This window comes from Lontra canadensis, unplaced genomic scaffold, assembly GCF_010015895.1.
Source record: "Lontra canadensis isolate GAN:19392208 unplaced genomic scaffold, GSC_riverotter_1.0 scaffold101, whole genome shotgun sequence".
Taxonomy (NCBI): Eukaryota; Metazoa; Chordata; class Mammalia; order Carnivora; family Mustelidae; genus Lontra; species Lontra canadensis.
The window spans coordinates 6456674-6471828 of NW_022631095.1; the positions used below are offsets into that span (position 1 = coordinate 6456674).

The 15155-nt window shown below is 40.7% G+C and overlaps 1 protein-coding gene across 4 annotated transcripts in view; it reads right to left on the reverse strand.

Moving 5' to 3' along the window:
* SH2D4A (SH2 domain containing 4A) overlaps positions 1–15155 on the reverse strand; it is a 59136-nt gene that overhangs the window by 16389 nt on the left and 27592 nt on the right. The window contains exons 5-8 of one of the 4 annotated variants that reach the window (XM_032837986.1): positions 9966–10094; positions 8344–8424; positions 3924–4035; positions 1878–2085 (exon numbers count right to left, since the gene is read on the reverse strand). In XM_032837986.1, coding sequence (XP_032693877.1) covers positions 1878–2085; positions 3924–4035; positions 8344–8424; positions 9966–10094 — 530 coding nt within the window. The remainder of the gene's footprint in view (positions 1–1877; positions 2086–3923; positions 4036–8343; positions 8425–9965; positions 10095–15155) is intronic. The other 3 variants (XM_032837987.1, XM_032837990.1, XM_032837988.1) reach the window with 3 other exon arrangements.

The window sequence follows — 15155 nt, forward strand, 5'->3', positions numbered from 1 at the left end:
TTCCACTACAAAAAGTAACACTGCAATGTAATAAACATATTTCCAAGTCTCACACAATAACCCACTAATTTTGAGCAGAACTCAGTGTAAAGACAAGGATGAGTTTGGATGAACTGCCAGGATGCCTGTCATGTAAATTAACTTATGACCCTGTGTTCTATGGTAACATGTCCCCACGAGTTACATGTGACATGTATGCCAGATGTACACGTAAGTATGTACATATTCATGTGCATGTATACATAGAATTTTGGAGAAGATTGACTATAATATTTGACTTTCTTGGGAATCAGATCCTACATACACATGAGATTATATGACGAGTGCTCTTACTAGCTTTCAAATTAGGTTCTTTTTCTTTGGAAAGTCTTTGGAGGTTAAGCAAAAACTCTAAGGACAGCCAATCTCTGTCTTTTCTTGGGCTGGCTCCTAGCTGACCTTAGTCATACATTGTTGTCCCAGCCCAAAAACCATCCAGTCTGGTTGCCTCACAAGAAGCATTTCATGCAAGTGTGTTAAGTTGGAAAAACTTAGCTCAACTGAGCACAGCTCGAAACAAGAATTGCCCTTATCAAGGCCACTTCCATGTCAATCACATACACTGTGCACTAAAAATAGTGTGGGACAGGGCATGTTACACGTCACAGTCACCCCCTTGGAAGAGCCTGGAGAACAGGGGCAGGTACACAAATAGCCCTGCTGGGGATCTGGGGCCAATGCACAGACCAGCTCAGGCACTGAAGAGGACCCTGGGCAGGAGCTCACACCTTTGTGACGTGTTCACAAAACTGCGAGGATACCTGTTTCTGATTACTTTTCTTAGGTTTTTGTCCGTAAGAAAAAAAATCATTCCCCAAACTGTCACTTTATAGAGCATGATCTTTTAGTTCTGGCCCCCACATCCCAAAATGGAACCTTTCAGTTGAGTAAGTAGAAATAATTATAGTAAAGGAAAAGGTCCACCTTCTGTTTCCTCTGAGGTCATAATCCCCATTAGGAAAGGCCTTGAAGATCAGTACTGACGCCAAGCAAAGAAAGATTGGTTTGCTTTCTATTTCTCTGTACTTGTAACAGAGAAGTATTGGTTTTCATTTCAGAAGGCAAGGCTTCTGTTTCGTTTAATGACTATTTGATTCTTCTGGTATATTTTAAATAATGTCTTTCTACATATTAGAATATGAAAAAATCCCAATATCCAGGAGAAAATAATTTTATGAACAGTTAACTAACATAAGGGAAAGGGGGTTTCTGCTACAATACCATCGTATTTCTCTTCAGGGAGTTTACAAAACAAACTATTCTACCTAAGTTCCTATAGCTGACAAGGCAAAGGCACCATCATGACCAAAAAAGTGTTCATTCAAAGAAGGAAAAGTTCCAGACTCAACATATGAACTTGGCTCTGTGTCCCAGAATGAGGATTACTGTCAAATCTTCAATCCGGAGCAATGAAAACTCAACTCGCTGATGCTGTCAAAGTCAGCTAGCCCTTAGGTTCCTCCTTTGATATCATTTCCGACTAACAGCGATACTGAGCGCTGATGAGACCCCCGGTCTCTGCTCCTCCCTTCGCCGGCCCGCTTACCGCCACGAGGTGGGGTCGGGGTGGGGTGCGCTAGTGGCGCAGGAAGGCACTGAACTCGATGCACACCCTCTCTAAGTTACTGGGAATCTTATTATAACAAACTGTGGATACTTTATAGTTAAGAAGAGGATGAATCCAGACCAGGTGTCTCGGGAAGACAGGCTTAGAGGTGAGGCAGAACTGAATTACACAGGCAGCCAGCCGCTCTTCCCCTCCCAACCGCCCTCACGCAATTTGTCTTTAATCAGCAGTTTCAACCGTTATGCTTAAAGCCATCTGTGTGGCTTCTTACCCAAGAGGCTTTGGAGGGTATCCCGCCGGGTTTAGGAAGTGAGGCTTGGGTGGAAGGGGGGGTCTTTTTGGTTTCTGTAGAACTCCTGGGGGGCTTTGTGGTCCCTCACCGCTTCCTTTTTCGGCCGCAAGTGATAACCTCTTATAGTCTTCCCGCGCTTGTTTAGCCAAAGAGCGTCTCTTCTCATCAGCGGCTTTGGATTTTCGCACTAGAAAAACAAGGGGGTTTGAGAAAGGCCCTGGTCAGCCCACAGAGATGGTGAGAGGAGTCAGCTGGTGATGAGCACCATCTCTCAGGAGACTCTGTCACCTTCTGATAATAACGAACAATCGGTATCCGCGCCTAGGACTCCCAGAGCCTGCACATTCACAGCTGCCCAGCGCTCCCCGCAGAGTTCCTGCCTAAGTGGGTTTTAGGACATCCTAAGAGGGAGGAGGAGGAGAAAGAGGAAAGAAGGAGACAGAAATGGAGAACCACGTGTTTGAGAATTTCCTGCATTTGGCAAGACTAAGTGATGAGTCGCAGCCGGAGTTCGAATTCCATCTGGCTGGGAGCCTCTGAATAAGAAGAGGTGGTATCATCCCTCCCGTGCTCAGCTCAGGACATCACTAGCAAAGATCAGGCTCTCAGGAGCTCCTCAGTGCAGCGGCTGGGGACGGGGTGAGAGGTCGGCGAGGCTGGCCGCAGGTCACACTCAGAGGCCCCGGAGAGCTGAACCAAGTTGTGAATGGGCCTGCTAGACCAAAAACACAAAATGATTCTCTCCACAATCAGAGAATGTGCTGGTACACATAAAAAGTACCCCAAGGCCACCTTTTAATGTTGCTTTGTAAAATAGAGTGTTTTTTTTTTCTTTTTTAAAAATTTATTAATTAAATAGTAAATAAATGTGAAATTCTCAAACAGTGTCATTTATATGGTAAGTCTTATTATGCCATCATCACTTAATGTCATAAAAAGATTTTAATTTAAAGAAATTGTTTTGTTTTGTTTTGTTTTTGTTTTAGCAACATAGCAGTAAAGGGCTTTAATGCAGGATGCTAAGACTAATTTTCCTTGAGTGTGTTTGCACTTCAGGTGTTCTCAGTCAAGCCCCATTATATCTGACTTCAAAGAGAAGCCAAAAATGTCCCATTATATCTGACTTCAAAGAGAAGCCAAAAATGTTCCATTACACTAGAACGTCACCGTCACTGCATGGAAGTGACTGGGTCTTGCAAATATTTTCGCTTCACAAAACTGTCATGTTAATAGTGTTCGTTGTAATGGAACTGAAGACCAGATTCTCCGCACCCTGCAAACACTGTCACCCATTCTCCTGCTTCTCCCTCAAGTGGCCTCAAGGGATAACCTGGCTTGTAAACCTCTTTCTGAGTCAGCTGGAAACCCTCATCCTGTCTCAAACCTGCATTTTCCCCTAGTATTGCTGAGCACGCTTGGCTCTGGCTTAGCCTGCACTGACCTCTTCCTGAGAGGGTTTATCTCTGGCGCTGCTAACTCAAGAAGGAGTCAGGGTCAGGTCATAGGTATGGGAGGTGCTGATATATCCAATCGGTTATTCCTGGGTTCTTCTATCAAAAAGTTAAGGTGAGTTCACTGTTGAAAATTTAGAAAAGTACAGAATAACAAGAAGAAGAATTCAAATAAAGCTCAAATCCCAACCCTCCAAATAAAACAAAAAAAATGTTAACATGTTAATAACCTTCCAGTTTTTTTACTTCATATACTAAGGCATTTTAAAAAATGAATATTTTTCATACTATTTTATAATTTTTCTTCTTTCAGTGGAAAAAAGATATAAACACATCTCAATGTCATTAAACCCTCTTCCAAAACGTGTTTTTTCAGAGCTATATACCATTCCATCAAACAGCTATATCACAACTGTGATGGTACAAAGATGAGTGGAGAAACTTTCTACTCTTCTGCTATTCAAGAAGTGACTCCTAAGCCTCTCAACAACCATTTTAAGCGCTTCTTTGATTGACTAAGAGTAGGAACTGGCCTGGAGAGTCTAAGGTGTTACGGAGGCCTCTGGGTACTCACGAGATGCCTGCCACTCTGAATCTTCTTTCCAGCTTTTATAAATCTGCTTGGCTTTCTCCTCATCTATTTGTTTTAGTTCTTCATCTTGTGTTTTCTTCACAGGCTCCTTCTTCTGTTAAAAAAGAAATACCCACACACAAAACCAGAAACAAACACTAGTGAGTAACTCTGGCAGTTTTCTGCCAAGAGGAAGAAGAGGAGTGGGGAGGGGAGGAGTCAGGGGCACCGAAGAGCCGGTTTCTATGTAACTCCCTCTGGCCCCCTGGCTAGGGAATTTGTTGTTATGGGAAAAGCTTGGAGTGGGTGAGACCTGAAGCTAACTCTATCATGGCTTAGCTGTGCAACCACGTGGCCCATTACCAAACCTCTCTTAGGCTGTCTTTGCTTAAGTAGAATTAGAAAACTACAAATATTTCATCGGGTTAGAGTCAGGGTTAACCCATATTTAAAAAGTGTCTCCCATAGTCTGTAACACATAGTAAAACTCAATAAATATCCATTTTCCTCAAACATCACTTAACTGTTTTAAATTGAAATCCCTCAAATAGTTTCTAAACACGGCTTCAAGGCACCAGTGTAAACACTGCAGTATCCGACAGGCTCCGTAAAAATAACAGCACATTTCTAGAGCAATCTCAGCCATACCTCCATGTGCCCTCAAACCAGTGTCTAAAAATGTGGTACTGGGGGCACCTGGGTGGCTCAGTTGGTTAAGGGCCTACCTTTGGCTCATGTCATGATCCCAGGTCCTAGGATCGAGCCCCCACATCGGGCTCCACGCTCATCAGGGAGTCTGTTTCTCCCTCTGCCTTTGCCCCTCCCCACTGCTCATACTCCTGCTCTCTCTCTCAAATAAACAAAATCTTTAAAAGAATTATTTAAAAACGTGGTACTTACACATTTTAGGTGACCCAAAAAGGAATATTTTTTGTTTTTTTTTGTTTTGCTTTTTAAATTTTTACAAAGCATCCTCTTAGAGAAAATATAAAATAAGAAACACAAGTCTTCCTTAAAAAGGGAATTTGTTTTTCAAGTTGTAAATATACAGAACATGAAAATTATCATTTTAACCTTTTTAAATATTGTGGAAGAATACACATAACATAAAAACCATGTTAGCCATTTTGAAGTGAACAGCTTTGTGGCATTAAGTACACTGAAGGGAATTAGTTTTTAACTAAAGAAAAACTCACACCAAATCACTTAGACCTAAAAAAGTACTTTATTTGGGTATTGCCTTCTGAGGGCTTACTAGAAAACTGAATTTAGTACTTGGTGAACCAAATAAAAGCCGCGGTCACCTATAATAACAAAGGAAGCTGAGAGGGTCAGAAAAGACTGACCATGCTTCGTTTTGCATCTCAGAATCGACAGGTATTTTTTTTGTGTGTGTGTGTTTTCCTACAGAAAGATAAAGACATTCTGTTAAATTATCTCACCCCAACTAAAATATAAACCTTGATGTTGTGAAACCCATTTTTGATCACTGTGGGAAGTCATAAATCACAATTAATATAGGAGGTGATCATTCATTCACTCTTTCATTTCAAATGTAACTAAACTTTCATGTATTTATTATCTTCATTTTTTTCCTTACTTTCTTTTCCTGCCTAGAGCTAAGCTCCCTTTGTTTCCTCTTATTATAAAAAACAAACAAAAAAAAAAACCCCACAAAAACCCACCAGCTGGGACGCCTGGGTGGCTCAGTGGGTTAAGCCTCTGCCTTTGACTTGGGTCATGATCTCAGAGTCCTGGGATCGAGTCCCACATCGGGCTCTGCTCTGCGGAGAGCCTGCTTCCTCCTCTCTCTCTCTGCCTGCCTCTCTGACTACTTGTGATCTCTCTGTCAAATAAATAAATAAATTCTTAAAAAAAAAAAAAAAAAAAACAAACCCACCAGCTTTTGGTGTTTTAAATGACTGTTAAAATTTGTTATCACCTTACTGAAGCCATGTATAAACCTGAAATACATAAAAAGTACTGCTAGCAATTTCTAAACTTAAACGGAAAAAAAAAACCTTGAAAGTGGAGCTTTGTTCATCTTCCACATGCATATTTTAAAATGATTTAAAATGATTAGAAAAGAGCTATAACATTAAACCATGATAGTGTATATGGGTGCTTAGGAAAAGCAAAAGCTTACAAAGTAAGTCTACTTAAGGAGAAATATTCACTAATAATACAGATGGTATGTGGTTGATGACAATCAAATGTTGGGGAGTGCTGTAGCTAGTAAATCATATTTCTCTTTAACATGTAGCATCACTATGTTTGGGGCACAGAGGGAAAGGAGACAAATTAACGAGTTTCACAGAGTAATGGATGAGATGAGCCCCGACCACTCTATTCATTCCAAAGCAGCTAGAAAACTTAAGGACTTGTCCTGATTCTTTAAGAATTCCTTCAGAAAATTTACTTTTAGCAAAATCTTTACAGGTTGATCTTTATGTCCTCTACTTAGGAAACCAAACCATTATCCCATTTTTACAAGTTTTTGCAAGAAGCATGTAGGTCCAGGATGGGGATGGTGAGCCAAGCATGGGAAAGTCAGGTAGAGGCTGAGGGGTGAAGGGGCAACAGCAGTGAGGCTGGACACTTCCAAACACCCACAGACTGAGGTTTATATACATGAGGATGGGCAGTTTGATGTCAAAATATCTCCCAGGGAAAGCCCATTATCCCAGCTTGTTAATGGAAATACTTACCACCAGTTTCCTCATTAGACCCTCTCCATTGCCTCCTAAGTCGAAAAGCTCTGTTTTACTATCTTTGTTCTCCAGAGAAGCTGGGTAAGTGATCTATCTGCTCACTCATTCTCTTGAGTTCGCATATAATTTCTTAAGTTAGAGAAGGAATGCATTGGCCCATGGTTTCGCGCATTCTCATGAGAGGGTGTGAAGACCGAAAATCTGGCTGTCTCACATCTAAAAATGTTTGAGAACCTTCTAGTCTATCCTCCTTATTTTGGAGCCAAGAAAGCTTAGCTCTCTCTTTTCCATCTAGACTCACCCTCTGGATGGTCTCATCTTTCATCAGGGCTTGACATAACACCAAGAGATCAGATTCCTTACAAGGGTCTACATGTTTCTCAACCCTAATCTCCCTTCTCATTCATTCACTGACCTTTCTGCTGTTGTTGACTATCTCAAGTGTGCTCTTGCCTTTGTGCCTTCATACTTGGTGTTGCCTCTGCCTGGGACATAATGTCCCCCGGTCTCCACATGGCTCCCTCCTTCATTATGTCAGCTCTCTCTTCCAGTAGTGCCTTCTCAGAGTAGCCTTCTATGACCATCTCTATAAAAAGTCTGTCCCCACCCTCCCAGCATTCCTCAGCTCCCTTATCCTGCATTATTTTTCTCCACAGAACTTATGACTTCATAGATGTGTTTGTCTGTCTCCCTCATCCAGAATATAAGCTTCCTGAGGGCAGGGATTTTATCTGTTTTGCTTATAGTGCTTTCAATGCCTATAACAGAGCCTAGCACACAGAGAAACTCCATGGACATTGGTTAAATAAATACAAAGATCCTTTGTTTTTCTATCATTTAAAATGAAACAATGTAATCCAGGCAGTGTTACCAAAATTTTCCTTTAGATGCTCTATTGCTACTGTTTTAGAAAGGTACATATTATACCAACAAGATGCACACCGGGACTACACTGCAAAAATTCATCATAGTTTCTTGAAGGCTAAATGAGAGCTATCCCAGTTCACACATGTCCCTGCAGATTGCACTGTCCACTGGAACGAGGGCCTCCACCGTGGCCATGCCTCAGTCCTGTGGTCACACAGAACCTTCTCTTTACAGCTTCACATCTTACATTACTTTTTCAAACTTTCTGCAGGTCAGATCTACTATGGTTTCCAACGGCCCATCTATGCTCCATTTTTTGTGAGGAATGTATGATGGGATACAGTCTAGCACAATGGAGGAAAGAGGCTCTGTCTGTAGGGAGAATCACATTTGGATGGGCGTGTGAGCGATATGAGTGCCCAAAGGAGCTCCTGGCACAGTGGGCATGGATGGTTCATCGAACAGGATCCAGCTCACAGAAACAAGGAACACATAAGGAACCTAATCTGAATTCATGATTTCTGCCAAGTTAAATGCTTCATTTATCGCTCCCTGAGATCAGTCTTTCCTCAGTGTTTGCTGCAGCCCAGGATATTGTCTCTGCGTTAGATCTTCCGTGAGGAGTTTAGCAGATATGTCTTGGCATCTATTCTTTCCACGATACTCAAGACTTTCCCAAGTCCGGATAAACAGGTAAAAATGAAGAGCTATGTTCACAAGCTTTTAAAGACAGATTTCACATCTGCCGCTTTCATTTCTGTGTGAGACTAATATACCAATTTGTGAAACATTAGTGGCAATGGCTATGCATTTAGCCCCCTGAAGACAGAATGTTAAGTCTTTACCTGGTGAAATCCATATGCCTTCATACGATTGATAGAATCTGCCAACATTTGTTGAATATTTCTTGAGGAACTGGAGAGTGACTAAAAATTAAATGAAACACGTTTTTATACCATTTAGAACTACAATGCAATTTCAGCAGATAATCTGTTCATGCTTCCCTTGTTTCAATGTCCCCTGCACCCCCATAGGTGGATGCACCAAAGCTTCCCACCAGCACCTGAGTTCCTGAGCCATTAATGACTGAGGCAGCAGGTGTGCGAAACTTTAGCCTCCCCACTCAGTAGGGCATAGAAATGAATTATGGCTCAAGATCCTGGAGCTGGTGGTTTACTCATGACAAGTGAGTTTCTGTATTTTGTTCCCAGCTGGCCCCAGGGCCCCTGAATGGCTTCTAGACATCACCATTATTCCTTAATTTAAATTCTCTTCTTCTCTTAATCCCTGCTCTACCTCACCCCCTGTTTTTGGTTAGACCAGAAAAATGCTTAGTCTCTGCCATTTAACTGCATGTGCCTTGCTCTCTCTCTAGGTAGGAGCAGAAGCAGGAATGGATCAGTTCCATGCCTGGGAGCCCTGCCCACTTTCCCTGCCTGATCACATTCCCTTCCCACCTCGCCCACCCCTGTTACCCAGCCCAGTGTCTGGGTTTATGCCATTCCAGACAGATTTCCCAGGAGGCAACTCCTGCCAATGGGGTTCCCGGATCCATTGCCTGGATTCCCTGGTGCCACTCCTGCCTGCCACATGTCAATTGCTCAGGCATCGTGACTGAGCTGGCATTATCACACTGAGTGCCTCTTTAGACCAGGTCAGTTACTCAGGCCCCTGTCACCGGGTCCCTGGCCTGAATGCAGAGTCTGGACCAAGTCCCAACATGAAAAGCCACACATCCTTTACAGCTTAATAGAGCCAACCTGCAGCCCATATTACCAGGATTTATGTGTCTTGCGCCTGAGGATTCACAATTTTGATATTGATCAGAAATTGTCAGTAAATTTTCAGAAAAATGTTGGTACCAAAATTCAGTGTGGAGCACAGGGGATACTTTGGGGTCATTACTAAGCCGTGTAATAAACCAGTGTGGCTACTCAATTTTGCCCCCTTCTTAACAGTAGCTATACTGCATTTCCCAGCTGCCCTAGCAGTTAGGTGCGCCCGTGGGAATAAGCCATCTCCACTATAACGCAGGTGATAACTCGTATCTGCCACTTCTATTCTAGTCCTTAAAGTCTCTTTCCCACATGCCTCTAGGCCACTTCCCCCTTCCTATGCTTACTGCTAAAAACTGGAGAACCATCAAAAGCCCGAGTCCCTAACTGACTGGGTGGACCTGGGCCCTCCTGAATCAGAACCCATCCTGGATGTTTTAAGAAAGATGAAACTTCTGTTATGTTTTGACCATTGAATTTTGGTCTGTTTGTTACAAAAGTTTCATTTATGTTAGTTGATAAAACTGGTCATGGCAGTTGCTGGTGGCACTCTTCAAGCCTTCTGCTGGGATTTTTTTTTACTAATCATAGGGAGTGCTATTTGGGCTAATTCCACTGGCGGCTAGTCATGGAAGGACCATTACAACCAGGCACGGTGACTTAGTCAGTCTTATTTTTATTACTCACAACACCTCTAATGGATGGGCAACACAATGCCCAATTATCAGAGGAAGAAACTGAGTCGCAGAGGAGTTGTGTATCTTGCTGGCATCACACAGCTGACTTGTGCCAGAGTTTATAGTTTTTCCACTATGTTGACACTGTAACGACAGGAAATAAGTTCTAGGTCAAAAGTTTCTTTATGCCTATTACTTGGCAAAAAATGAATCCTATAGGTTTCAAAATTACTACCTACCTACAATATTATGTCTTATTTTTTATTTTAATATTATAAAAGAATACATAACTTCTTTGCATCCAAAATAGCACAGTAACCAGTTCTTATTTATGAACAAGTTAGGACTGTTCCAGCAGGTTTTGTATATGTCTGCTCAAAAGTCCACGGCAATTTTGAAGGGTTTGGGCTTGCAGTCTCTAAATAAATGTCTACCATAAGGAATGTGAGTTTTAAAAACAGGCTCACTCTCCCTTTCTTCAATGCGGTAAGATCTGTGGGGCATCATTTTGCAAAAAGGATCGTTTCTCTATGTTAAAAATTAGGAGGCAGGTAACCACCCTCCCTTGCCTCCTCATGCGCAGTAGATAAGGTTCCAGCTTCGGTATCTACACCCCTGACCTCCCCACTGGTTTGTCACAGGACCTGGACCAATGCAGCCAGCACAGCTTTGGACCCAGGATTTGTCAGTGGCACCTCCACCATGCTCAGCCTTTAAGCTCTCCAACAAACTCTCAATTGTTTCCTAATTAGCATCAGGCTAACAGGCATCTGACATGTCTCTTTTAACATATATTCTACTTTGTCAAATATTTTTCGCCCCATCACTTGCCAATTACTGTTACGGGTATAATACCCTTAAGCATACTGTGTGAGTTATTCTTTGTCCCTTAGAATTATTTGTTCAACTGAATGATTCATCTTATATACACATACAACACTGTTTTTTCAACACTTGCTTTTTGCTTTATTATCTTAATTTTTTCCCATCATCCATCTATCACCAAAGGCAAACTACCCCAAGATGGACCACTTCGGCATGCACATTGTTTTTTAACTAAAAGCAATCAAAACACAGCACATTCAGGAAAATTTCTTTACCTCCCCACCTCAACTGCCTAAAAGAATTTAGATAAAGGACCTGCTCCAGGAAGAGAACTATGCTATAGATAACTACATTAGACTACGAGCCAGATATGGCAAGGCCTGTCTGATCAAAGTCCTCTATGTCCCATTCTTTCTGAGTGACCAGGCAAACATTTGTTCACCAAACATTTACTCCTCTTCATCTTCCTGTGAATTACATTCATTCCCTTTAAGTCCCAGGCCCTTAGCCTCTTTCTCCTTAGTTCAGGATGATATATATACCTCCTTTTGCTTGACTCTCTTTGGAATTTCCAGGTCTGTGTGGCGTTCCCATACAAATGAAATTAAATTTGATTTTCTCCTGTTAATCTGTCTCATGTCAATCTGATTCTTAGTCTGGCCAGAAGGACCTTGAAAGGCAGAGGAAATTCTTCCTCCCTGACACCAGCATTTCGATACTCTCACTGCTTTTGCGCTTATCAGAAATGATGAGGTTATTCATATTCTTAAGATAATTCAAAACTAAGCACAGACACACGAACCAGACAGTGGAACGTTTTGTGATGCTGGGGATTGAAGGGACGAGTGTGACCAGCAGCACCACCTGCTGGGGCCAGTCAGAGTTGCCGGCCTTTCTTTGTTGGGAGGTTTAGGTTGAGTCTTCAGTGTACCAAAGCTCAAAGTTGGTTCTTGAGTAGAAGAGTCTGGGCATAAATAATTTTCATTACTTTAACAACCACCCAGTTAACAACGACACGATACTTCTACTGAAGTACTTCTATATGCCTAAAATATACTGTAAACTCCAAAATTATTCACATATACTAAGAACCACATGTATAAAAATTCTAATTTTCAATGTGAACCAAGATTTGCCACTATTCCAAAGTGCTAAAATAATATGAAGAACTAATCAAGACTTGTGTACAGCACATTCGTTCAGATACACTTACATGTTCTATAAATCCATTGAATACAAGTTCAAGGTAATAGACTAAAAATAGTATGATCCAAAAGAGATTTCCTTTATTAAAAAACAAAACCAGATTATTGGCTCAAAGGTGATGATTAATGATGCTAACACCAGATGGACACAATCTGAGGCATACCGCTGCCGCTCTGAGCATTCTCAGAGTGAAGATAAAGTGGCTTCTTAGAGAGGGAACCACTCCTCTGAAGCTTCCATATGATGCTATGTTCCAGGGAATATACTCTTTAGTTATTCCTATTTGTAACACAAGAAAGAGATGAAAGCTACCACCTACCTGCATAATTTTTCTTTCAAAGCACTTTCAAGTCCCAATACATCATTTGACCTTCATTATCAACCCCAAAAGGGTGTCAAAGCAGGTACTGTCCCTTTACCAAAGAGGTAAACTGACCTGTTAATAGGTAGGAAAGCAGAGACAGAAGCCCATGTCCTCTCGATGACTACAGTTTGCTCCTTCCATGGGGTGTCCCAGGAAGAACATATGTTTGTTCTCATGCATGCAAGGAAGCCTCTGCAGCCCCTCCCATTTGCTGCATTAAAGATGTGTCTGCAGCTGCTGAAACTATGGGCAGAGTTAAAGCAATCTTCCTATTTCCTTTATTTAAAAAAAAAAAAACAACAACACTGCCACCGAATATTTATGCAAAACTCCACAAGATAAAGTGAAAACTTGAAAGCTAGTGACATCAGAAGCTAGACCGAGTCAGAATGGTCCTCTCTAGTCAGTGTAGGCCCGATTAGATCTGGGAGTGGAGCCCATCTGTACTGACCAAAGGGTGGCATGAATGTGTATGTATATGTATATCTTGACTACCATTAAACTTAAAAGCATGGGAATTCAAATCTATATAATTTGAATTATAGCAATCAGATTATCAATTGCTATATTATCAAAAGATGCTATAGCAACATCAATATTACATGGTTACAAATTATATTTCCCCCAGAGATTATGTGTCTTATGAGGATTATTCTAATTATATTCACTTTTAAAATGTGATCTGAAAAATAGTTCATTCTGGTTTTTAACCTAACATTCACTCTGTTTATAAGTAGGGTTATGCAATTTATTAACTCCACATAAACCAGAAAGCGCCAACAAACAGAAAATTTTTAGCATTCAACTTTCATTGTGAAGATGAAAATGATGAATTAACAGGCTAAAACCAAGAGTTTACTTTTGAAAACAAACTACTCATTTAAATATTTAGCTATCTTGTTCTTACACCTCTTGAATCCATGGTATTCCTCATGGACCACAGGTTAGAATAATAACCTCCATGAAGGCAAAAGACCATATCTGCTTAATTCACTGTTATCTGGGGGCCCAGCAAACCGAACAGTGACTGGCACTTAGTAAAGGCCTCAGTAAGTATTTGGTGCATGAATGAATTCACCATAAACTCTGAAATACTTTCTTAATCATTAAAGAATATTCAGTCTAGTTTTAATATTAATCCAAAGAGATAACAAAAATTCTCTGAAAATTGATGGCCTGTAACTCACCTAGTTTGCTAACCAGGTTACTGGCATAATCAGATCATCCTATTACCAGCCATTTTGAATAAAACTTCCTAATGATGACTGTAACAGGAAGCATTTGAGCATACTGGGATTTAGCTTTTTTCTTTCTAAAATAATAAGAGAGGCAGAATAATGAAACTGCCTTGATAAAGTTACAAAGGAGAATAATGTAGGGTGGAGATACCTTCCAAAGGCCAACTAGACTAACAAGATGAAAAATGGGACAACCAATTTTACTCGTGAAAATATGGTACATGGTCCCTATGGGATGATTTTTCTGAAACATGAATTAGGACAACAGAGACCCTAGGGAATCTTTCTCCTACTTTGCTAACATTGTACCTAATAAAATCTATGCAGGGGGACTACTGGATGGCTTTACTTAAAAGTACAGCAGACTCTAATATGGTGTGCAGTTTTATGGCGCATCTTTAAATGACACACTGAGTTTATTTTGCATATATTAGAGCATCAGACTGTCACAGTAGATGAACATCTGTCCATTTCCATTGCACCCTTCTCCTACAACCCTCAAAGCAATGTGCAAACAGCAGAACTGGGCAGGGATATGTTCAGAAAATACAATAATGCAGAACTGGTAAGGGCTGTTAGGGCAAAGCATTTCAGATATGAAAGAGTGCCAAAGGCCACTCGCCGTCCCACCAAGGACACACATGATATATGTTCCATGAAAAATGAAAAGAAGACAAGCAAGGGAAATAAAGTAATTATTAAATATAAAGTATAAGGATAAAGTAATAAAGGATAGTTAAGAGAATAGACAGAGTCTTAAAAGCATGATGGCTATGGGAAGTCTTGACACAGTGGAATATAGGAACTGAACTATAAATGATAGAAAACAATATTTATGTCATACGTAATACTATAAAAAACATTTCAGTATAAAGGACCTCATGTTTCCAGACTCAGTATTCCATAATTTCTTCCTGGCACACTACTTTTAGTGAGTTGGATAAGCGAATTACTGTAAATATCATGCAAAATAAAGTTGTGTTACCGACTTCATAATGTGCAATTCTCAAGACTAGAAATGTTTTTCTCTTTTGTCATTTACTTTATAGTAAGCATTTTATACAACAAACTGTTTTTAAAAACACAGCAGCTTAAATGGTTTCTAAGGCCCTAGGATTTTGTAGTTCTACTTTACATAAAATATTTTTCTACAGACCACTATGAAATTCTATCACAGTTACATGGAAACTACCTGGGTAATTGTGTAACTTTCTGATTATGGCTCTACTTTTTAATTAATAAAATGAGAACAAATCCCTTGTCTGTTTTTGCCTAGTTCACCCAACACTTTATCTCTCACAAAAACAATACTGAAATGCTACCTGCAGGTGTACTAGAGGGGAATATATATCAAGGCAAACAGTTACTGTTTTGGGGATTATCCCTCTTTTTTCTTCACATCTGTTGAAAAGAAATCTACAGGCCCCAAATGGTGGCACTTAGGCTGAAGCTCCAAATCAGTAAACCAAGAATAAATACCGAACCTAACTGCAGTTTCAACCCCCCAGAAACTGACCTTTCAGCAGTCAACACGGGAATTTCCTGGTCAGCACTAGGAATTTTACTGATAGA